The sequence below is a fragment of the Sciurus carolinensis genome, chromosome 15 (genome assembly GCF_902686445.1).
Source record: "Sciurus carolinensis chromosome 15, mSciCar1.2, whole genome shotgun sequence".
Taxonomy (NCBI): Eukaryota; Metazoa; Chordata; class Mammalia; order Rodentia; family Sciuridae; genus Sciurus; species Sciurus carolinensis.
The window spans coordinates 80,512,096-80,535,408 of record NC_062227.1 but is presented as its reverse complement, the minus strand read 5'-3'; the positions used below and the strand labels follow the sequence as shown (position 1 = coordinate 80,535,408).

Genomic DNA, 23,313 nt, shown 5'->3' with positions numbered 1-23,313 from the left:
TCCATCTCTTAACTAAAGAGGACTAGCATCATCAGTCGGTGGGCTTGCAGAAGGCTTACCTCGGACAACCCACGCTGTCTCTCAACGAGCTGGGCTCTACCTCAGGGCAAGAGCTGCACTCTTTACCTTCAGGACACTCACGGGGTACCCTTAGGTTCCCTATCACCTTGGACCACTCCTCCCCACAAGGCACAGGAGGAAAGCTGGCTTAACAGAAGAGGAGGAGGGCCACCTTTACTCTTACAGAGCAAAGACAACAGGGTTTTCAGCGTTTTTAATATACTAGTGAATGGACGTTTAGAATCGTGCGCTGTCCTCGGGCCAGGAAACAGGCACGTACTTCTCACTGTATCCCCTCCGGGGCACACACTGGCCAGGAGCCTTGACTCGGGCAAGCCTGCCTGTCCACCTTGCACCATGACCCCGGGTTTCTGACAGCACTCAGGTGGAAACCTCAGGCAGGCAGGCAAACGTGCTTCACCTGTAGAATGTCCTGGTTGATGCCCACGGTGATGCTCAGCTGCTGCCCGGGCGGCGGGGGCTGATGGGACTCCACAGGCCCTGGCTCCGAGAGTTCCAGAAGCTGCTGGATGACATCTGTCACCGCCTGAGAATTCTGCTGGCTTGAGGATGCCGAAGCCTGGGTTTCCGTCTGCTGCAGAGGAAGGGTCTGAAACAGCGTGGCCTGGAGCACAGCAACATGTTCATGAGAAATACAACTTTCTCCTCAATTGCCAGAAGAAACAGGTACTAACAGTGTCCTCAAGAGCACTAAAATCTAACAGTGTCCTAACATTGCAGAAAGGGAGAAATACTGTTCATGAAAGCTAGCAACTCAAATTATAATGCAAAGATAAACAATATTCAATAATTACCAATCACTGATGGTAGGAGTTGAAAGTCCATGAATTAATGACATTTTATCTCACTTTTATGGGTTCAGATGGCAGTTTTTAAATCAAAATCATCTACTATTATTCTGAAGTTTAGAAAGATTGACTTTTGCTGATTAACAAAAAATGCAGCACCTTATCTCCACAGAAAACCTTCATAGACCCTTTATGGTGCTAAATATTCAATGCTCAAGGTTAAAGGTTGTGTTTGAAATAACGAATTTTAGTTAAAAAAAAAAAAAAAAAAATCCCCTGCTCACCAAGTCCCTAAACTTACGGTAATAACGTGCGCAGTCTCGGCAGAGCTGGTGGGAGTCGGGGGCCCCCCGACGTGCATCTTGCTGATGTGTGTATTCAAGCTGCCCAGGCTCTTGAACACACAGCTACATGCCGTGCAGTTGTAGGTAGGCCCACTCTTGACCTTGCAGAGCAAGAGGAAAAGTTGTTTCTATAATTAATTATTAAGCTTACTTAAATTACAGCAAGTCATAATTTATCGTTCCATTCAAAATGAGAAAAAAAGTCTTCGACATTACTCTTTCCTTTTAAATTACACAGCTATAGAATCAATGACCCAACTCTTTAGTCAATATTGAGATTAACTGAAATTATTGTTTTTTCTGTAAATGAGAAATGGTTCAAATTAAGAAACATACTCTTCATTTATTGTAATTTAATAAAAAATAGAACATCTAACATGTACGCAGTTTCTTCAACAGCTGAACACAATGTTCAGTAATGAAGGTTAGAAAGATAAAAGGTGACTTTGATAAGTGGATTCTGAGGGCCTGAGACGCAGGTGAGAGGAATGACCATACCATGTGTGAACTTTTCATCACCAATTTTGATATTCATTTTCAAGGACTAATTTTTAAAACTACAATAAGGCTAGAAGTAAAAATAAGAATGTCTGTGAACAGAGAAATCATCCAAATGTTAACTACTGCTGAGTCGCCACCAGCGAGGAAGGTTCCTTGCAGTCCACGGCCAGCTGGAGCCCCAGTCTATTTCTCACACCTGACCAAGAACCAAATTTATGAGCTGTAGTCACAACCCACTCTTCAGAGGCCACTCTGGAGCTGCCCATCCCGGCACAGGGCTCGGGACATCCTCCAAGGCATAGGCAAGTCACAGACCACAGCTGCTCCCAGCAACACACCAGGGACATGCCCAGGCTGGCCTTCCAAGGACTGGCACCATGCCCTAGTCACGGGCCCTTCTGTCTCTGGGCCCTAGGTAATAAAGATTTTTTTTAAAATAACTTATTGAATTTGGAATTCTGAATCTGTTTATAAAACTATGTGAAGTATGTAGGGGTTTTTTCATTTAAAATTGTTTTCTTCAATTTAGATTTTATCCTGCTATTCTATAATCAAAGACAACCTCTACCTTTGTTTTTACTATGTTTTTAATGACTCACTAGTCACTTATGAGGTGCTTAAGGTTTAACTCCAAAGAAATATTAAAAAGATACATATTTACTTTTTATTTACAAAATAGTTTTGTGGACTAAATTCATCCATAACAAAGTATTTGTGTTGCTTAACTATTTCTTTATATTCTACAATTAGAACATAATAAGACACTAGATCATGACAATTAGTAAGAGCAAAGGTTATCCTGCTTAACAAAAATAATGCCAGAGAATCCACCAATCAGTAGGACCCAGAGATAAAGGAACGAAGTCACAGTGGATGGAAACGCAGGAAGGCACAGCAAGCAGCCCAGGCTCGCCCAGCACAGCATCTGCGGGCCACTGGGCCACCCTCAGTTAAGTGGTGTCAGCAATAAGAACCACGCTGTCTTCCCCTCAATTTTATCTTGTCTTTCAAATTCTTACACCTGCATTTTGAGTTTGCTAAAGAGATGAAAGACATTATTTGGCTGACGGATCTTAACTAACAAAAATATCATGATTATTTTCAAATACTTACTCATCTAAGGTTCCATAGACATATTTATTGATTTAGTCCAAAAGGTTCCCAAACACATTTCTCCTAAAACTGGTTATTCAGCATAAACTCACTCTGAATTTTATGCTGCATTTTAAGGGTGAACAGTTCACCTTAACGTGAGGTGTCTCGCACAGGCTGTGGAATGCGAGGTGCACCGCTCACCTCTGAGTGGACTCTCTGCACGTGGGACTGGAGGTTCCCTTTCTGAGAAAAGGCAGCGGGGCAAAAGGCACAGGCATGGGGCTTCTCGCCAGTATGCTTGATCATGTGTGTCTGCAACGCCCCCTTCTGGTTGAAAGCTTTTCCACACTCGCTGCATTTAAATGGCCTCTCACCTAGAGAGAGGAAAAGAAAGGCTGTGTGAGCATCTTAGGACTGCAAAGAGACACGTGTAAGCTACCCAAAATCAAAACCCCAACCCTATTCCTCCAGCCAGAATTCCACACTCAGAGGCACAACTGTCTGCTCAATATATCAAAGCACAACATGTACCAAACCAAATCTCTGACCATCTCCCACAGACTCCAGGGCAGCTCTCCCACCAAGTCATCCTCCCACGGACCTGGCATCCTATCTGTGGACCCTCCTCTGCCCACACTCCACATGCCAGCTGGTTCTGCCCACAGCACAGCCCCGTGGCCTGCAGGGGCTGCTCTCAACCTAGAAGAGCCCTTTCTAGAACTGAGCCAGGGCTAACGGGCTGGGGCACAATGCCTCCCAGCCTCACCCCCTGCCCCCTCCCACCTCTGGCTGATACCCCAGCATAGCAGGTAGCTCCCATCTGGACCTAAGAACTGGACCGGAACATCCACCCCAGGATCCATGGGCTCTCTCCCTCACATTCTTTGGCCCTGGTGCAAAACAACCAACTTGGAGATGGCTTTCCAGCTTTCTGGGGACCCTATCCTGAGAATCCAACCCCCAACCCCTGCCTCATCTCCCACACTACAGCATGTGGCTCCTCACATCTTATTCTTATCCATCTTCTTTTATTCCAGGAAGGCCAGGTTTTGTCTGTTTTGCACAGGACTCCACTTCAAAAACTAGAACAGTACCTGACACAGATTAACACTCAACAAATATTCTCTGAAGGAAAGATTGAATGAGAAGGGAAAACTGGGTTAGGTTAAGACCCAGTTGCAAACTAGTTTAATTTCAGGTCTTACTAAAGACCCACTTCCTAAGAAATACAGAATAGCTGACGTAAATAACACCAAAGAGCCGGGCACAGTGGCACACACCTGTAATTCCAGTGGCTCAGGAGGCTGAGGCAGGAGGATTGCAAGTTCAAAGTTAGAAATTAGCAAGGCCCTAGGCAACTTAGAAAGACCCTGTATCTAAATAAAAACATAAAAAAGGGCCGGGGATGTAGCTCAGTGGTTAAGTGCCCCTAGGTTCAATCCCTGGTACCAAAAAATAAGAAATAACACCAGAGGACCCTGCTTCTCTGAGCAAGTCTAAGGCTTAATTAAGTAACTAAACAAGACAGAACAACCTTGGAGATGAGGTAGGGACAGGAGGCAGCACTGCCCCCACCCTGGGGATGGGCCGGGGAGGAGGGGCAGCAGCTAGGAAGCCCCTAGAAACCAGGTCCTGATCACAGGTGAACTTGGTGGAGGCTTCCTTCCTGTTTCAGACCCAACTGCTGAGACGCACCACCATCACAAGATGGGACCTGGGTGGGCCACGCAGACCCAAGGAGTAATCTACCAGGAGGCCACCGTGTCAAAGTGCAGGTACCATGAGGCACACACTAGAGAGACCAAGCCCAGGTCATCTTACCCTTCCCTGGGCAGACACTCAATAAATGTCCTTATTTTGTGCCCACCACCACCTCCCTCCAGGCCAGCCTGGGTGAGTTGATGGAACGGGCTGACCTGAACCTGCCAGGGGATGGACAGGCTGCCTCCCCAGCCCTCCAGGCAGTCCAGAGAACAGGAAGAGCATGTATGGGGAAGGGGTGCAAAGGCAAGAGCACGACCTCCAGGGTGAGGGCAACTGGGATGCATGTATTTATGAAGGAACAGGAGGAAATCCGAGGGCAGACACTGACTAGGTGAAGATAAATGACATCTGAGAAGGTGGCATGAGGATTCTGCCTGGCTCCTCTCTGGGTGAGGTACACAATACTTTCAAACTCTTTTTTGTTTATTAAAACTTCAAAGGAGACAAAATAGAATTAAAACTCTACGATATAATGCACTACCATTCTGAAGGCAGTGCTTTCCTTCTCCCCGTCCTAAGGAAGAAATACAAGCAGCCGCTCTGAAAACATCAAAGGTCCTGAGGTCTGAGGAACTCCACACACAACAGGCACTCGCTGAGCCCGCGGAAGGACAGCGACCCACAGTGCCGCCCAGGCAGCACAGCGGCCGTGCTCTGCCGCTGTCCAGGGAGCCAATCAGGACAGCAGAGGGCCACTCTGGTCCCACAAGTCAAGTACTCACAGGCCTTCCCTGGAGAAGGTCATGTGTTTCCACCACAATATCACTGACTGCCTGAGTCCCACCCGCGGCAGAGCACCCAGCTGCGATGCTGCTCGGGTCGGAACCCTCGAGCAGAGCAAGTGGGCCCTGGCCTGGCTGGCAAAGCCTCGTCGTCACAAAGAGAAGGCCCTGTGCTCAGCACACTCTTGGCAAATCCACACTGAACACTTGGACAGCTTCCCTGTTTTATTTTTTGCTGAGGTACTGGGGCTGAAACCGGGGCCTTGAGCATGCTACATGCCCCCCACGGAGCTGCGCCCCAGCCCCTTGTTCATTTCCCATCTGATTGGTCCGATGCCATATCTGTACAGAAGGCTCCACAAATACGCCTGGATTAAATGAGTTGATAAGCAACACACCAAAGGTAACATGATGACATCAAATCCCCATTAATGGCAGCCACAATGTACCCAGCACTTTCCATGAGCATTTCATGTATTTTTTCCACTTAAAATTTAGGAAAACTATATGACAGATATTATGTCCACATTTTTCACATAAGAAAATGAAATCAGAAAAAGATAAGGAAATTTCACCAAAATTACCCAGCAAGCTATGGATGAGTCAGGGTTAGATTCCAGGCTGAGCCACCCCTGAGGGGATTTTCTTTTCTCCAAACCACATAATACATCATCCAAAATAAATGTTTTTCATACCTGTGTGTATCCTTATATGTCGAGTTAACTGACTTGGCTTTTGAAACGTCTTTCCACAGTGTGGACATGAATATGTGAATCCGCTCCTGTCAACGTTCCGATTATAAGACCTGGTACCAGACACCCTAGTGGGACAGAGGGAGATGCTCGTTAAGTTATCTCCCTCACACTACAGTTGCACAGTAGGAACACGACCAGAGAGTTCAGGGGCCGGGTCATCTGAACAGGTTCTACTGTCACCAGTCACAGATTTGCCTGTGAGCCACACACGCACACATGGCTAGTTCTGTGTATTTAGCAGCATGAGCTTAATTTTTTCCAGAGAAGAGAGAAACTTGGTTTTTCCGGGTCAAGACACTGCAGTTGGCAGGGAGGGGCCCTGCGGCTTGGTCAGACACGGAGACACCGGCAGGCACGGCCTGCACGCGGAAGCCAACGCACGCTGCCTCCTGCAGTCTGCATGCTTTTGTATGGAGGCTGATGGTTTCCACACCCGGACGTCCCACCACCTGGTCACCCCCTGGGCAGTGGGCTCGGGCCTCATTTCGTGACTGGCTGGCCAGGAGCTCCGACCTGACCCATCCAACAAAGAACTCCACATCTTCCAACCTGCCCCTTACCACATTGGAACCTAGAGGTTCCCAGGTGTGCAAATTTGAAACTCAGAAGTCACAGTGCTTTCTCCAAAACCCTCTCCAAAAGTCGCTGGCTTTACTCTGAAACATCCCTCAACTTCCAGCCACCATCTCGTCACAGACAGCACTCTCCTTCCACGGTGGCCAGACCAGCCTGTGCCTGTAGGTAAAGCCTTCCAAGGGCTGCACTCAGACAAGAACCCCGGCTCCTGGCACAGTAGCCCCCCTCTCACTCAGCCCGTGCCCACCCTCTGCAGGAGGCACACATCACCCTGGCCTCCTTCCCACCCCCAACACGGGAAGTCCAGTGCTAGGATTCTGGCACCAGCTCTCGCTGCCAGCTGGCTGCCCTCTTGGGTCATCCTTCCCCTTCCTCCAAATGCCCTCCTTAGGGGAGCTGGATCAGAGAGCTGCCTCACCCTGATAAACTTCCACAGGGTCCTGCTAAACGACAGCTCCCTGAGGACACACCCTCAGCTGGCTGGCTGGTCCCTCAATCTGTGAGCACCTAGAAGCCAGAGCTGCCTGGGTGTGTAATCACCACCTGGACAGCCCCAGTCATCTCCAGCCCTTTGAAGCAACATCAAAAACGCAATGCTAAGCCTCACCCGGGCACTCTAATGGTAGCGAGTGCATCATAAAAGCAGCAGAGCAGCCCACAGATGCAGAGCCAGAACCTGTCCTGCAGCATTTACACCATAGCCAGCCAAGCACGTCTACCCCATGGCTCGCACCTGCCCTGCCGCGGACATGAACCAGGTGTGCTGGAACAGCAGCGTGGCGCCAGAGCAGCAGCCAACTGGTCCCACCTGGGGCACACAAGTACTTCTCACCCATCGCGACAAAGAAGCAGTCCGGAACTCTACACGGAACATTCCCCGAGCTCAGAGGACAGGCCATACCTGACTTTATAGTGCGTCTTCACGTGGTCCTTCAGCTCCGAGGCGGTCTCGAACTCCTCTCTGCAGGACTTGCAGGTATGGCTGCGGGTGTGCGCCAGCTCCCGCCGGTGCTCCTCCAGGTGGATGGCCAGCTGGCTCTGCAGTGTGAACTCATCCCCACACTCGGAGCAGATGAGGTTCTGGGGGAGGAAGCGCAGCTGTGACCAGGGCAGACGATCCCAGACCACTGCTCCCTGAAAGATCTGGCACCTGAGCAGCCCACACACACAAGTTCTTCCCTCCTAAGTAAACATCATTTTCACATCTCAAAAAATAATCACTGGGTCCAGATTTGAATGTATAAAAATCATTTCCATTGGAAGAGAAAGACTGGAAAAGGAGGAGAGAACAACACAATATTTAAGCCAAATGAACCCTACATTCACGTGGCTTCAACAATTGGCATTTGATTCACCTGTTCTTGAAAACTTCAAAGGAACAGAATGACCTCAGCCCTGCAACAGGCTAGGAGAGAGCGCAAGCAAAGAGTGTACTTCAGCAGACCCCTGAACACAACGATAGCTCAGACGTTTCCAGAGGGAGATGCCACATCCTCTGTTCAGTGTGGCCCACAGTCCATCTTGAACTGCCTGCGCACGTGCCGGACGCTGGAAACAGGCAGGATGAAACACAGGACTGCACAAGCCCACCGCAAAAAAAAAAAAGATCGGAACTGACCACCAGGCCCAGTGGTGCACACTGTAACCCCAGCTGCTCAGGAGGCGGAGGCTGGAGGATCACCCGTTCAAGGCCAGTCTGGGCAACTTAGTGAGAATTTGCTCAAAACAACATTTTAAAAAAGCGCTGGCACGTAGCTCAGAGGTAGAATGCTCCTGGGTTCAACCCCTCATACCAAAAAGAAAACACTGACTTAACCGTTTCGGGTGTACGTCAGTAATGCACCTCACGTGTTGGGGGCTGCTGCTGCCCACTGCAGCTAGCGGGCATTGGCCCAGACAAGCTGCAGCTCAATCCACCTTCCCTGCAGGGGGCTGGTGACAGGCTGCAGTGGCCTGAGTGTACCCTCTCGGCTCCACAATAGGACTGAGACAAAGCCCACCCTGCTGGGGTCTTTGCAGAAGATGCACTACAGTACAAAGTCAGCGCTCAGCAGCTACTCCAGGGGCAACTGGAGTAATACAACTATTACTTAAGTGATTGATGCCAGTATTTACAGTCCCTCTAAACAAACTCCCCAAACCTGAAAAAAGTTAGTTTAATCAGTCAATGAGCATAAACTGATACTTTCAAATTAAAAAATTGCATTTCTTTCCATTCAAATGTCTTCTAATTACTGTTCATACTAGTCTTGTAAATGTATGCAAACCTTGTTAAAATCAGGCCATTAACTGATCCTACCTAGAATTGTGTTTCAGGAAATTACAAGAATGAAGGAAATACTTTCAGCAATCCAACAATGATTTAAACTTAAATAACCTTAAATTAGCATTACTGTAGAATAATTTAAGAAAATAATGAACTACTAGATTGTTAATAATGTGCTGATAATAAAGAAAATCTACTCCAGGACCCTGACAAAAAGAAAAAATTATCTTTCTTTACTGCATCTCTACAGAAAAGACCTGTCCTCCTTCATCCCTATAAGCTGGGAAGAAGAAAATGCTTGTCCTTCATTAACAAGGATCCCCCAGTCTTTGTCTCAAAGTACAAAACTGAACTTGACCCGCACATCTGCCTCCAGGCCTTATTCTCTCAGCTCTGCTCACACCCATTCTCTTCACTAGCTGCTGCAGCAAAGGACCAGGTGTGCACATCTCAGACATTCGTCAGAAGCATCCGATGACTCCATGACAGCAGAGGAGACCGCCAGGGTGGAGGGGTCAGGGAAGGCAGGTGGAGTGTGCGGAGGGCTGGGGAGTGCAGCGGATCAAGTTGTGTTTTCATATATGCACAAAGACACCACAAGGCCACCCTGTACTGTGAACATGCTGATTTATGCACAATTTGCTAGGCTGGAGAGAGCAGGACTGAGCACCCCAGGCCAGAGCCAAGATGGGCCACCACTGTCCCTCTGCTCTCCACCCGGCATTCCAAAGGAGCCAGGACCTACCTCCAGGTGTCTGCACTCGGGCCACACCTGAGGAAGTCCCAGGCAGGAGAACCAAGACTCACACACAATACAGGGACCGCAGTGCCCGCTCTAAGGTGTTCCCCAAACTAGGGATAACACCAAGTCTCCCTAGAAACAAACTGTCGAGTAAGAGCACTGATGCTAAGTGGCCAGCAGGTCACCAGGGCAAATACACAATATCCAAACCAACCTCCAGCCTGCCCAAGACGGACATCTCTGAGGACCCAGAGCATGCAATCTGTCCAGGTCACACTCCCAGCTGCTCAGGCCCCTGGCTGGGCAGCAGCCTTCACCACACCTGTGCCCTGGGGCCTCCCTTTTCTAGGCTGCCCTCCACTGCCCTTCCCTGCCCAGCTGTCCCAGCACCATTCTCCCGCTCCTGAAGTATCCACCTCTGGACCAGCCACAGACAGCTGCTCCTGGCCCTCTCCACGTCACTGCTCACTGCAGTGCTGCCCAGACAGCACAGGCTTGTGCACAGCCCCGGTGAGCAGGGGGGTCTGAAGGTGACGTGTGCAGGAGTCAGTGGCCCCCACACCCCTGCGGTCCCCTTACAGGAAGTGACTTAAATTGATAATCACCCACACCGCAACAAGGATGTGCCTTTCAAGGAAGCATTCCTCAGTGATTTAGGAGCGGTATCACGCTTTGGGCTAACTTCTCTCATTTTAGGCTTATTTCGACAGACCGATCTGGATTTCAGACTGTTCATCTCAATAGAGCACTATGGAAACATTAGCCTACAGTGTTCTAAGAGTGAAAACTCAGAAGTGGAGCACCTAGAGCTAAAAGGTAAACTATGTTCCTAAGAAACTGTCAACCTGTGTTAAGATAAGCTATTTTTCAGTTGATTTTAGGTAGACTACACACAAAACATACCCAATTCATGAGCAGCTTTCACTGCTGCACTGGACCCCTTCTGCTGTCTGTGCCGACCCCAGGAAGCACTCAGACTGCTGCTCCCAAAGCTTCCAGGCACGGCACCCAGGGTCCTGACAACAGCGAAAGGGACCCCAGCAAGGAGAGTGGATACAAAAGCCTGCACCCCACTTTGGAGGAAATCAGGGTAAATTTTAAAAAGCATCTCTAAAGGACACAGCAGGAAAGTTCTGCTCTTGATCTATGCAGCCACGCTGGGCTAGAAAAAGTGCCGCTGCCCACCCAGGCTCCACCTCGTGGCCTGCACGAGGCTGGGGACGCAGCTCAGTGGCAAAGCACTCGTCCAGGACACACAAAGCCCTGGGTTCCACCTCTAGCATCACAAAGGAAAAAAGGAAGTTTTATGGCCCAACCCTAAGGTAATGACAGGATCAGAAAATAAAACACTTTATCAATGAACTAAAGATTAACTGAGGCAATTTTAAAATAATTATTAATACTTGAAAACCTATATAAAAGGCTTTTGAAACTAGTTCATATGTAGCCACATGCAGTGGTACATGCCTGTAATCCCAGCAACTCAGGAGGCTCAGGCAGGAGGACAGCAAGTTCAAGAACAGTCTCAGCAAATTAGTGAGGCCCTAAGCAACTTAGCAAGACCCTGTCTCAAAAGAGAACATTAAAGTCGCTATGGATGCGACTTGGTGTTAAAGTGCCCTGGGTTCAATCCCCAAACACACACAAACCAGGCCACAGGTAAAACCTGCCAACCCGCAGGCATGCTTGGTGAGCTGGGGGCAGGAGAGCACCTCTTCCTTCTCATGCAGCATGAGATGTGCCTTGAGGCTGGCCACGCGGGAGAACTTCTTGTTGCACACGGGGCAGGTCGGGTCGTCCCCATTGTGGGTGCACTTATGCAGGGTCAGGTTGAACTCCACGTTGAACGTCTGAGGGCACTGGTCACACCGATGTGGCTGTGTGGAGAGAACAGCGGAGAAGACACTAGACCCAGTCTTTCCAGAGACCTGTTGGGTCAGCGTTTCTGAGCAGCAGCGAGCACCAGAACAGACGCTCTCCAAACGCTTCTCAGCCACAGGGGCCCTGAGTCAACACAGCCAGAGGGACACAGCAAAGCCACCGTCATGCTGCTGAGGATGCAGGACAACAGCACAGACAGCACTCGGTGAAGGGCCGCGTGTGTGCACCTGGCGCACAGGAAGGGAGGAGCTGCGGCCCAGCACACGCATGTGCGCCAGGCACGCCTGGGCACAGGAAGGGAGGAGCTGCGGCCCAGCACATGCTTGTGCACCAGGCACACCTGGGCACAGGAAGGGAGGAGCTGTGGCCCAGCACATGCTTGTGCACCAGGCACACCTGGGCACAGGGGTGGGGGAGGAGCTGCAGCCCAGCACATGCGTGTGCACCAGGCACACCTGGGCACAGGAAGGGAGGAGCTGCAGACCAGCACACGCTTGTGCACCAGACACACCTGGGCGCAGGGGTGGGGGAGGAGCTGCAGCCCAGCAGGTGGCACTGCCCTCCTTTCTGACCCAGACTTCAAGCAAGCCAGCCCGCGCGCCTTCCTAGACTGCCAGAGCTGTCCCTAGGGGCCATGGAGTCTGCCTGTGAGGTGCCTGGGCTCTAACTTCCTGTGTGCACCCAGCTGCCTCTCATGCAGGCCAGGACAGCCTGAAGCAGAGTGGATGCGCAGCATGCACAGGCCCCAACTCAAACCCAAGCACTGCAAAAAGAAGCCAGGCAGTACTGCCCCTGCCCCTGCCCCTGCTAGAACTCCATCTGACAGTGCGCCCTGTAATCCAGCCACTCTCAGGCTGAGGCAGGAGGACAAGTGCAAGGCCAGACTGGGCAACCTAGCAAGACCCGGTCTCAAATTCTTAAAAAAGGGCTGGGATGTGGCTCACTGCTCACCTCAATATTCAAGGTCCTAGGTTCAATCCCCAATATTGCAAAAATCAATGAGTCAATCAATCAAACATCCAGATGCCTTTCAAGACCATATAAGGGTAAAACTTCATGCTGCAGAATAATACTTTAAAATTCACCAATTCTATACTCATATAAGAAGTTCACACTACCAAAAAAGTCCTATTTTAAAAATATTTCTTTGTCCACTCATGAATAACTTTGACAAGTTCATTCAATGACAGCTCTTGTAAGGCGCCAACGTGTGTGCACAGACAGAATGCTCTACGACTCAGGACCTGGATCCTAAGCGGGCTCTGTCTACATGCAGACTCCCCTCAGCCCCCCGCCTCAGGCCCACCTACCTTGTCATTCCGCTCATGATCCCTCATATGGCGCTGGAACTGGGCCTCTCTGGGGAAGGACAGCAGACAGATCTCACATTTGTGGAAGTTTGGAGTCGGACAGTCATCGTCAATGTTCTCCGCATTCAGTGGTAAGATCCCATCTACAAAGTCGTGTGTGTAGACCATGAATACCAGGTGTTATGCTCATTGCACAAACAAAACTAAATCACTAGGTCATCATTTAAAACTATACCAGAAGTTTACAAAGGATATGAGATGAATTAATGCGCAAAACTTTTAAATGAACATGTTTCAAACTTAGAAACGAGCAATGTTGAGATGGCTGGCGTATAAGAGACTTACAAGTATTTGGTAAGAGTTCTAGAAACCTCAAACTAGTTTCCTGAGACTTGATAACCATGCAGCTGGTACATAAGGCTGCTATGGTCTGGACATGAGGTGTACCCCAAAATATCACACAGGAGAGACAACACAGGAAGGTTCTGAGGGGAGGCAGCTGGGCTGTGAGAGCCTGAACCCACCCAGCGCACTGATTCCCCAGTGCAGACTAGCTGACGTGACTGAGGTGGGCAGGCTGCGGCTGGAGGAGCTGGGCATGGGGGCGTGCACGTGGGGTGCACGTTCTGTCTCTGGCGGGTGGACTCTCTGGCATTTCTCTGGCTCCCAATCGTCATGTGAGCTGTTTTCCTCCGGGGCACTGCCACTGTGATGCCAGCCTCATCTCAGGCCCCAAGGAACAGAGCCAGCTGCCTATGGACTGAGGCCTCGGAAACCATGAGCCCCCAAATAGACTCTTCCTCCTCTGAAATTGTTCTTGTCAGGTCTTTTAGTCACGGCATCGAAAAAGCTGACTAAAACAAAGGCCATAATGAAGTTTCTTAAACATCGCAAACCCACCTAATTTCCGTCAATCCCCTAGGGACCTTGAAGTAGTCACCTCTAAATCACCTTGACAGGCACCAATAATCCACACTGCTTCTTCAATCACTCACTAAGCCAAACTCCAGCAGAAGCATAAAGCCTTTAAAAGCTAATTCTCTAATTTTACCTATCTCTAAAAATTGCTGCAAAGCAAGATCAAGTCAAAAAGAAAAGGCTCTGTCCTCTCACAGGGCCAAAGTACAAAGAGATAAGGGAAGGTGGCACTTTGGCCAATCCTGTTTTCACAAAGGTTCCTATGAAGCCAATCAGGCAAATGCTACAAACTTTAAAGTACCCTCCAGCAAGAAGGAACACAGCAAAGAATATTAAAGAATAATCACTGAATTTGTCAAGAATGTCACAAATCACTACAATTCTTTAAAATAAGTAAAAAAATTAAGACATAAATACATAAAGCACCTGAACTGCACAGGGACTAGAAACACATCCCATGCAACTCTGTATCGAATTTGATCCCAAAACATGAGATCCCAGAAACCTGGAGCCAGGAAAGGCTCTCCTCCTGCAGGGGTCTGCTTTCCCACAGCCTTGCACGCTCCTGGGCAGAAGATAAACTGCAGTCCCTAGCTTGCCAAGCCTCCTGCAGGCGCAGAACCTGCCTTTTAGCAAGGACAGGTGTGTGCAGCAGAGGTGGGCGGAGAGGGGGACAGCAGCAGTTCACTCTTCGGCAGATCCTTGGGGTGAAGGGCAAAGTTGAGCTTTAAGAGATATTAATGGTTCAGGTGCAACCACTTTGGAAAGCAGTATGGAGACTCCTCAGAAAACCTGGAATGCAACCACCATCTGACCTAGCTCTCTCACTCCTGGGTTTGTACCAAAGGACTTAAAATCAGCATACTACAGTGACACAGCCACATCAATGTTTATAGCAGCTCAACTCACAACAGCTAAGTTACGGAACCAATCTAGGTATCCTTCAGCAGATGAATAGATAGAGAAAATGTGGTATATATACACAATGGAATATTACTCAGCCTTAAGGAAGAATGAAATTATCATTTGCCGCTAAATGAATGGAGCTAGAGAATGGCATGCTAAGCAAAGTAAGCCAATCCCAAAAAACCAAAGACCTAATGTTTTCTCTGATATGTAGATGCTAATTCACTGTAAGGCTGAGTAGAAGGGTGGGGAGCAGGTATGGGGGTAGGAAGGGTAGTAGAGTGAATCTGACATTATTACTCTGTGTACATATATGCCTGCATGACCAGTATGATTCCACATCACATATAACCAGAAGAATGAGAAATTATACTCCGTTTAAATATGATGTGTCAAAGGGCATTCTACTGCCATGTATAACTAATTAGAACAAATAAAAAAGAAATATTAATGATTTAAAAGATCACAACTGCAAACATTTAAGAAAATAAAAAAGTCCACTTTCAGGTACGGTCTAGCACGCCCAGGTACTAGGAAGACTGAGAAAGGACAATGGCAAGCTTGTGGCCAGTTTAAGGCCAGTCTGAGCAACTCAAGGGTCTCAACACAAAATTTAGAAACGGAGGGGATGTGGCTCAGTGGTAGAGCATTTGCCTAGCATACATAAGGTCCTAGTTTCAATTCCCAGTAAGTATCAAAAAAAAAATTAAATTTTAAAAAGTCTGAGGAAAGATTATGCATAAACTTGATTTTATTTATTCTTAACTACATCCAGATACAACAAACTTTGAAAATGTTTGTATTAAACTAAAATGTTTATGAATCCACAGGCCCGAGTGAAATGATTATTGGGACTGCATCAATTGATATGTTATTCCCTTCAGATACGTTTGCAGTAATGGTAAGAATACTAAAAAGGCATAAGTAAATATCTATTTAAATCTGTGTTTTAAAAACTTAGTAGTATTTTAACCTAAAGGATAAGTATACAGCACTAAAAGAGTCCCTCAACTAAATTTCTAAAATGCAAAATTAAAAGGCTATTTCCAGATATAAAAATATTTCACAGCTTCTGTGATGAAGTTCTTAATCTGTTCCCAAAGATGATCAGGGACTTCACCACAACCAACAGATAAACCCTAAGAGACATGGAGTGATCCTGTAAATTTGAGAATAACGTTTCACTTAAAAACTAAGACGTTTCCAGAAAGAAAGTATCTTAAGAAACAAGATTTCCCTTTATAAACAAAGCTGAAGACATAATAAATCATGTTTTCAGCAAGTCTTTTCTCCCAAACAGTAATGATACAACACTAATTTGGCTCAAAGACAAACTTAAAAAAATGATTCAAATTAAAGTACAACTGGAGAAGAAAAAAAGCAAACATGCTTTAGTTTGCACCCTGAACCTAACTTAAAATCCAGAGCCCCTGGACTGTCTAGGGCCCACCTCAGTAGACTTTCCAGCCCAGGCCTCCCCAGGGATGGGGCCTGCCGTCCTCCTGCTCAGTACACCCTTCCTGGTGGTGTCCTAGGCCACAACCCTTTCCTCAGGTACTACACACACATTACAAATTAACAAAACTCAGTATGTTAAGCCACAACCAATCAAAACCTGCCAGTGTCTACAGCCTCACTTCCAGCTGAAGCGTGGAGTTCTCGATGGCACCTGGAAGTAACAGGCCTGGACAACAGCCCAGCAGCACGCTTTTGAGCCTGGCACTTTCTTTAGTGACCCCAGAAAGGTGTGGGCTCAAGGCTGATTGGGGTGCAGGGTTTACATCCAGGGGACAAGAAGCCCACTCAAGAGCTTTCACAGGGTGTGGCTGTCAAGTTATATCTGAAGAGATCACCCAGGCTGACACCTGGATTCAAGGAGGAGACAGCCAGCAGAGGCGAGTTAAGAAGCTCCACCTTGGAGAGGGAAGGATGGAGCAGCCTGCAAGTACATTTCTGAGGGAAAGGCTACCAGGCTTACACGGGGAACAAGACAAACAATTACTCTTAGCTTTGGAGCCTGAACCCAGGGGCACACTGTTGCCAGCTGGTGAGGGGGGAGTGCAGGTTCCATGGACAGGAAGTTCTGCTGTCTTTCCACCAAGCCTTCTTCCCAGTAGCAGACACTGCACCTTACATTATTCCTGCTTTGGGAGGGTGAGGGCTTTGAACCTGGAGCACATTACCACTGAGCTACAACCACAGCTCTTTTTACTTTTTATTTTGAGACAGGGTCTGTTTCTGAGGGCCTAAAGTGCTGAAACTGGCCTTGAACTTGCAATTCTCCTGCCTCAGCCTCCTGAGTCTCTGGGGTTACAGGCATGCACCATCATGCCCAGTTTGCACTTTATTCTTTGCATACGTCATATTTTTAAAAAATGAACAAAATAATGGCAAGGCAAAGCAGCAAGAGGCAATAAGAAACCACCAACAATGGATACAAATTCTGACAGTTGTCACGGACACCAGGTCCGTGACATCGTTCTAATTTATATGCCTGTTAACTATGTCAAGTGCAGCAGCAATAATAACTTCTGGTTTGCCATGTCTTGCTTCTAAGTTCCCACTGATCCAGTTAACCAATGGTCCTTTCTCCTTAAAGGCTTCAGAGAACACTATTTCCCTACCTTTTTTTTTTTTTTGGTACTGGGGATTGAACCCACATCCCCAGGCCTCTTATTTTTTCATTTTGCCACAGGGTCTCATTATACTGCTGAGGCTGACTTTGAACTTGCGATCCTCCTATTTTAGCCTCCCAAATCACTGGGATTGCAGGCTTGTGTCACCAGGCCCAGCTTGCCTACTCCTTTACATCTTCAAATCTGACCTTATTCTGGGTGCCTCCATCTTTGCTTCTAATTCAAGTTCTGTAATGAGCTTGTGTATTAACCCAAAAAAAGTCTAACAATGAGTCACTAACCTAAGCAACCAGCTACACAAACACAAAGGTCCATGAAGTCCAGGAGCAATCCACCGTTCCTGTACAGATTTCAGGCACCATCCTTGCTCAGCCTGTGCAGGGTCCTTTCCAAATGCACAAACTGTCCTGGGGCACTTCAGTACCAATATGGCTGGGACTAAGTACTGGCAGGTATTTCCCAAGGTTAGAAATAAATCGGCACTCAAGCAGTGCTCCTTGCCACTGGACCCATTAGCCTTCCACCTCAAAAACACCAACGCCACAAGCAGAGTCTCTGGGTATTACAATCCAACCGTTCTCATCAACTGCGTGAGAGGAGCGATTAAACCCCCGTGACAGAGGAGAGGTGAAGGCACATTTGCAAGTTTTCAAAACCCAAAGTTACTTCATGAATTTAGCAAAGTATCACCAAGCATAATCTGAGGAACAGTTCCTGAGACCTACTGTGCACACTGAGCTCTTAGATCTCGGGTCCAGGCATCTTGAGATTAGTCCTGGAACCTACTATGTGTATGTCAAGAATCTGGGGAGCTCGGGCCCCTGGGCTAGCCCTAGCGCCTACTGCATGCACAAGAAGCATTTCCTGAGCTCGGGATCCTGGTTTCGCCCGCCTACTATGTGCACGATCAGCACTCTCTGAGCTCAGGGTCCTGACTCCTGGGTTCGCCTGGCGCCTGCTGTCTGCACGCCCTGCACTCTTTGAGCTCAGGGTCCCGCTCCCGGGTTCCCCGGCGCCTGCTGCGTGCCCGCCCTGCGCTCCCTGGGCTCAGGTCCGGGTTCCTGGGCTAGCCTGTCGCTGGTTACGTGCCCGCCCTGCGCTCCTGGGCTCAGGGTGCCCGCCCTGCGCTCCCTGGGCTCTGGCTGCTGGGATAGTCCCGGCGCCTACGGCGCTCCCGCCCTGCGCTCCCGGCGCCCTCGGAGCTCCGGCTGCGGCCCGCCGGGTGGCTCCGCCGCGAGGCCCCGGCCTGCCTCCCGCGGCCCGCCCGCCTCCCCGCGGCCGGGGCCGAGGGCGGCCGCTTCCCACGCGGCGGCGGGGCGGGGCGGCGGGGAGGGGGCCGGGGTCGGGCGCGGGCCCGGCGGGCGGGGGGCGGGCGCGCGGAGCGGCCGCGCGGGCCGCCGCCCCCGCCGCCGCGGCGCCCGGAAAGTAGGCCCAGCGCGGAGGTTTCGGCCGCGGCGCCCGTATCCGTCCGCCCGCGCTGCGCCGCCGGCCATCGCGCCGCCGCCGCCGCTCCCGGCGCGCCCCGCGCCCATCCGGGCACTCGGGCCGCGGGCCTTACCGGAGTCGCCGCGCGCCGCGCCGTCCCGGGGCTTCGGGGGGCGGCCCCGCGGCATCGTCGCGGCGGCCACCCCTCTCTGGCGTCTCGCTCGGCGGCGGCGCGCACGCGCGGCACCGGCGGGGCGGCGGCCGGACCGGACCGGCCCGCAGGGCTCACGGGGCGACGGCGCCCGGACGCGCGGGCGGCAGCGCTCGCACCGCGCCGGCCTCGGCGGGTTCCATGGCCCGCGGGCCGCGGCGGGGGCGTTGGGCGCGGGCGCGGTGGGGGCGGGGGCGGCGCGGCGCGCATGCGCGGCCCGGCGGGCGGCGGCGTCACCTGCCCGTCCGCGGGCGGCCGGTGTAGGCGCGCGGCCTGTGGGTCCGCGGGCCGGAGCCCTCGGGCTGGCCCTCGGCGCGCACGGGGGCCGGGGAGGCCTGTGCGCCCGTGGCACTGGGTCCCTGGGGCGATCCGTGCGGGCGGAGGGCATTGGGGCCCCAGCTGAGCCCATCAGGCTTCAGGGCCCGTGGCCTGGCCCGGCCTCGGGCTGGGGTCCTAAGGGTGGCGGGTCTGAGCATCATCCCAGCCTCCGGCGGCCTGCCACCAAGTCTGGGAGTCCTGTGGAGTCACCGCAGGAACCAGTGAACCAAGGGGTGGTCTTCGCGCCAAGCCTGTATTTTACCCGTGTTCCTTTGGGTTTTCATAGGTTGGCTTCATTTCAGGAACTTCTCTGCTGAGCACCTCACCTTCCTGCAGCTTTTCTGGATGCCTCAGACAGCATCACGCCAGACCATCCCTGCCAGAGCGAAAGGACTGGGAACCTAAGTGCACCCTGATGGTGGACCTTGAGCCTGGAGGACATAGACAGAAGTCAGTGATGTTTCCGTAATATATTAAATATTAGTATTAAAACTTAAGGGTTTCAGGTGTGTTCATTGTGCATTTTTGGTATTGCCCAGTCATTCCACCCAGCAACATGCCCGCAGGGCAGCAAAGTTTTAGGCCAGGTTAAGAGTAAATGATAAATGACCAGACAGAATAACCGTTTGCTCAAGGAAATCAGAATTAGTCTAATGTGATCTCACTAGCCTCAGTGAAGTTAGTTCAAAGCAATAGATGGTGATTTCTGTCCACATACCAGTGTTAATGGGGATTCAGAAGTAAAAACAATCCACTGGCCAGAAACTTGGAACCTGGAAGGGCAAAAAAGACGCCAAACCTGTAAAAAGTTGTAACACAGGTTTTTAAAAATCCAGTAGAGAATCTTGAGAAAGCAAGACTAATTACCACTAGAAAAATAGGAAAAATGCTTTTTAACTGAACCTTAGAAAAAGGTTGCATTTTAAGAGTTGGTTAGGAAAGATCTTTTCAGGCGAAGACCAGTCAAGAAGGGAACTTCATGTCAGCTGCTTTACATATGTCCATATGTGTTTCCATATAGTCATCCAATTCCTGAAAAATCTCAAATAGACAGATAAGCTTCTCATACTTAAAAAAATAGCAAGAAACCAGAGAGGTTATTTCCAGCCAGTCAATGGCAAGTGATGATTGTTTTATCAACATTTGTTTTTGAATAATGCTGTATGCTTTTGTATCAAATGTCTTTAATTCTGACAGCAATACTGGGAGATGCCATTTTACAGATGAAGAAATTGAGATTGAGAGGGGTTAAGTAATTTGCTAAAGACAGATCCAAGATTCAAAAATCGGCTTACCTCTTCATTCTTTACTATTTCTAATTCCATCAAAACAGGAACTTAAGTTTGGACAAAGTCTGAGTGTTATTTCCATATGCATATTAGGGCTCAAATAGCACATAAAGCTGAGAAAATGGGTTAAAGGCAATCATAGAAAACTTTGGACATATAAATTAATTTGGATTATATACGTTTGAATTTAAATCATATTTTGTTCTGAGAATTTGAAGCAGTTTACAAAAATATATGCCTGTCAGAGTGAATAAACATCTGAGGAAATCATGTTGAAAGAAAAAAATAGACAACCAAAGACAGGAAGTAGGTAAATGAATCCATCAAATCCTCTAGTTACAAAAGGTGAATTTAAAATTGGATTCCAGACTCCTTAGCCCAAGAAGAGAGGAGAGCATAATTAGTTGCAAGATTCCATTACCCAGAAAATCAGACAGATCTGTGGTTTGGATGATGTGTATTCTTCCTAAGGAGTACTAAGAGTTGTGCCTTCAATTTTCTGTAAAGTTACCATCTTGTGTAGTTACTGAAGTTACTTTGGTGAAATTGCTTTGGAAGAATGTGCATCATGCCCAGCCATACCCCTTTCGCAGGTTTGTGGGCTTGTTTCTTCATGGCAACCCTGGTAAAGACAGATTTCTGGAGCCAAGCAGAATGAAGGAAAAGCAAAGGCTCAGCTTCACAGAGTAGGCAACTCTGCAGTGAGAACACTGGTACCTTCTCATTTGAAGACAGTGTTGCCAGGCACAACAGCCACACCTGTAATCCCAGTAGAGCAAGAGGCGGAGGCAGGAGGATCGCAAGTTCAAGACCAGTCTCAGCAACTTAGCAAGACCCTATCTCAAAAAATAAAGAAGGCTGGAGATGTGACTCAGTGCTTTAGCACCCCAGGTTCAATCCCCAGTCCAAAAAAAAAAAAACAACGTGCAAGAACCTCACAGATGACTGGACAGTGTCCAGAGGAAACACCCCTGAACCACACCCATCGCCCATCTCCTTCTTAAGGAATGTTTCCTGAGGGCTTTCCCCTTCTCCACGCCACCGCCACTTCCTATCCTACCACCAGAGGACACTGGCGTCTCAGAGGAAAAAGGAAGATGTATGTGGGCAAGAGCTTTTCCCTTGGCCCCATAAACCTGCAGCCTAAGGAGTCAGGCAACCAGAAAGCACAGCCCAGATGCAGGATTATCATCACTGGAGCCCTGAACCAGGTGGGCCCAGCTACGTGGCCAGTGAGAACACTTCACGGAAACCCACTTTAAATCAAGGTCTCTGCCTTTGGCATCCCGTGGGGACTGATGCGAATGTTGGACTGTTGTGACCCAAGACCTCTGTCCTCTGTATCAGGTGTTTTCTAGCCATGTTCTCAGCATTTCCAGCTGCACCGTTGCATCTTTACCTCAAACTGAACTGAAATAAAGCAGTTATACCTCCACCACCACACCCTTGCTCTCAAGTCCTGGGCCCTGGCTGACTGGATGGTGCCCCCCAAACTGAGGGTGGGTCTCCCCACGAGTCCACGCAGACCCACAAGCTGACTCCTGTGCAACACCCTCACAGCGCACCCCAAAGCATGCTCTACCAGGTTTCTAGGTGTTTCTAATCCAGTCAGGTCGACACCTGAAATCAGTTCTCTCAAGCCAAGGAAAGGGAGGTGAGTGCCACTAGCGCTTACCGCCATCCCACCTCCCAATACCCAGGAGAGATCCTGGCCCAGTGGCTCACTGTGGTACGACTGGCATTCAGTAAACTATCACGTGGATGGTTTGCCAGGTCCTAACCTGCACAGGGCGAAACCATCACCATGTGAAGAGAACGCGTTCCTCACCCTGAAAGGCCCTCCTGCCTCTGCCACCCTCCCTCCCACCCTCCCCAGGCAGCCACTCATGATTCTGTCTCTGGATGAGCCCAAACTCCCTAGTTTAGTACATGTGAAATAACATGCTTGTACTGTTTGCACAAGAGGGGGCCTGGCCCCTCCACTGAGCACAGTTAATTTGAAAATCATCTGTGTTGATTCGGAGCTCATCCCTTTTTATTGTTGGATAGTGTCTGGGAATCATTCTGTTTACCCTTCACTGCAGCCCTTGCTTAACCCCCCAACCTCCATCATCTTCAGTAGCTGAACTAGGTTGGTTACTGCTACCTGTTTTGTCTCTGCCTGGGTCAGAGTAGCAGTGGGCACCTGTCAGCCTCCAGTCAGTCTTTCCTCCAGCCTCGGGGCTTCCACCTGTGTCCACAGCCACATGTCCTGCCCCCACAGGAGTTTCCTGATGTATTCGGTTGATACGGTGAATTAACAAGCAAGCTTGGTATGCCTGCAATAAGCCCAATTCAGTCGTAATGTAATATCCGTACATATTGCTGTATTTTGTTTGGTAGAGTTTTGTTGAAGGTTTTTACATTTGTCTTCATACATGAACTGGCTTCCACTTTCCTTTTTCTTGGTGTCTTTGTTCTGCTAGCTGGATGATGCTGGCTTTGTTGAACAAACTGGAAAGTGTCCATTACCTTTTACTCTGTAGAAGAGTTCTCGAAGATTGCAGTTGCACTTTATTTTCTTAGAGTCACTTTTGACGTCAAGTGAGACAGGAGTTTTTTAAGGGCACATTTTTAATTACAGATTTAATTTCAAAATATTTAGTGAACTCTTTGTTTTTTTTAAAACATATCAGTGTCAGCACTTTTACAGACTTGTCATTTCATCAGTTTTCAAGTGCATTAGTGTAGCCTGTTTGACCCTTGGAATGTGTACAAATGTCCCCTTCCGTCCTGACCTTGCTAA

At 49.2% G+C, this 23,313-nt stretch overlaps 1 protein-coding gene across 2 annotated transcripts in view; it reads right to left on the bottom strand.

Annotated features, from left to right (window-relative positions):
- Znf236 (zinc finger protein 236) overlaps positions 1-19,114 on the bottom strand; it is a 93,572-nt gene extending 74,458 nt beyond the window's left edge. Inside the window, exons 1-8 of one of the 2 annotated variants that reach the window (XM_047526301.1) lie at positions 18,844-19,114; positions 12,826-12,968; positions 11,347-11,511; positions 7,528-7,706; positions 5,991-6,115; positions 3,011-3,183; positions 1,171-1,314; positions 482-685 (exon numbers count right to left, since the gene is read on the bottom strand). In XM_047526301.1, coding sequence (XP_047382257.1) covers positions 482-685; positions 1,171-1,314; positions 3,011-3,183; positions 5,991-6,115; positions 7,528-7,706; positions 11,347-11,511; positions 12,826-12,968; positions 18,844-18,898 — 1,188 coding nt within the window. In that variant the 5' untranslated portion in view covers positions 18,899-19,114. Of the gene's footprint in view, positions 1-481; positions 686-1,170; positions 1,315-3,010; positions 3,184-5,990; positions 6,116-7,527; positions 7,707-11,346; positions 11,512-12,825; positions 12,969-17,566; positions 18,529-18,843 lie in introns of those variants that run through there. The other variant, XM_047526302.1, reaches the window with a different exon arrangement.
- Positions 19,115-23,313: the final 4,199 nt, after the last annotated feature.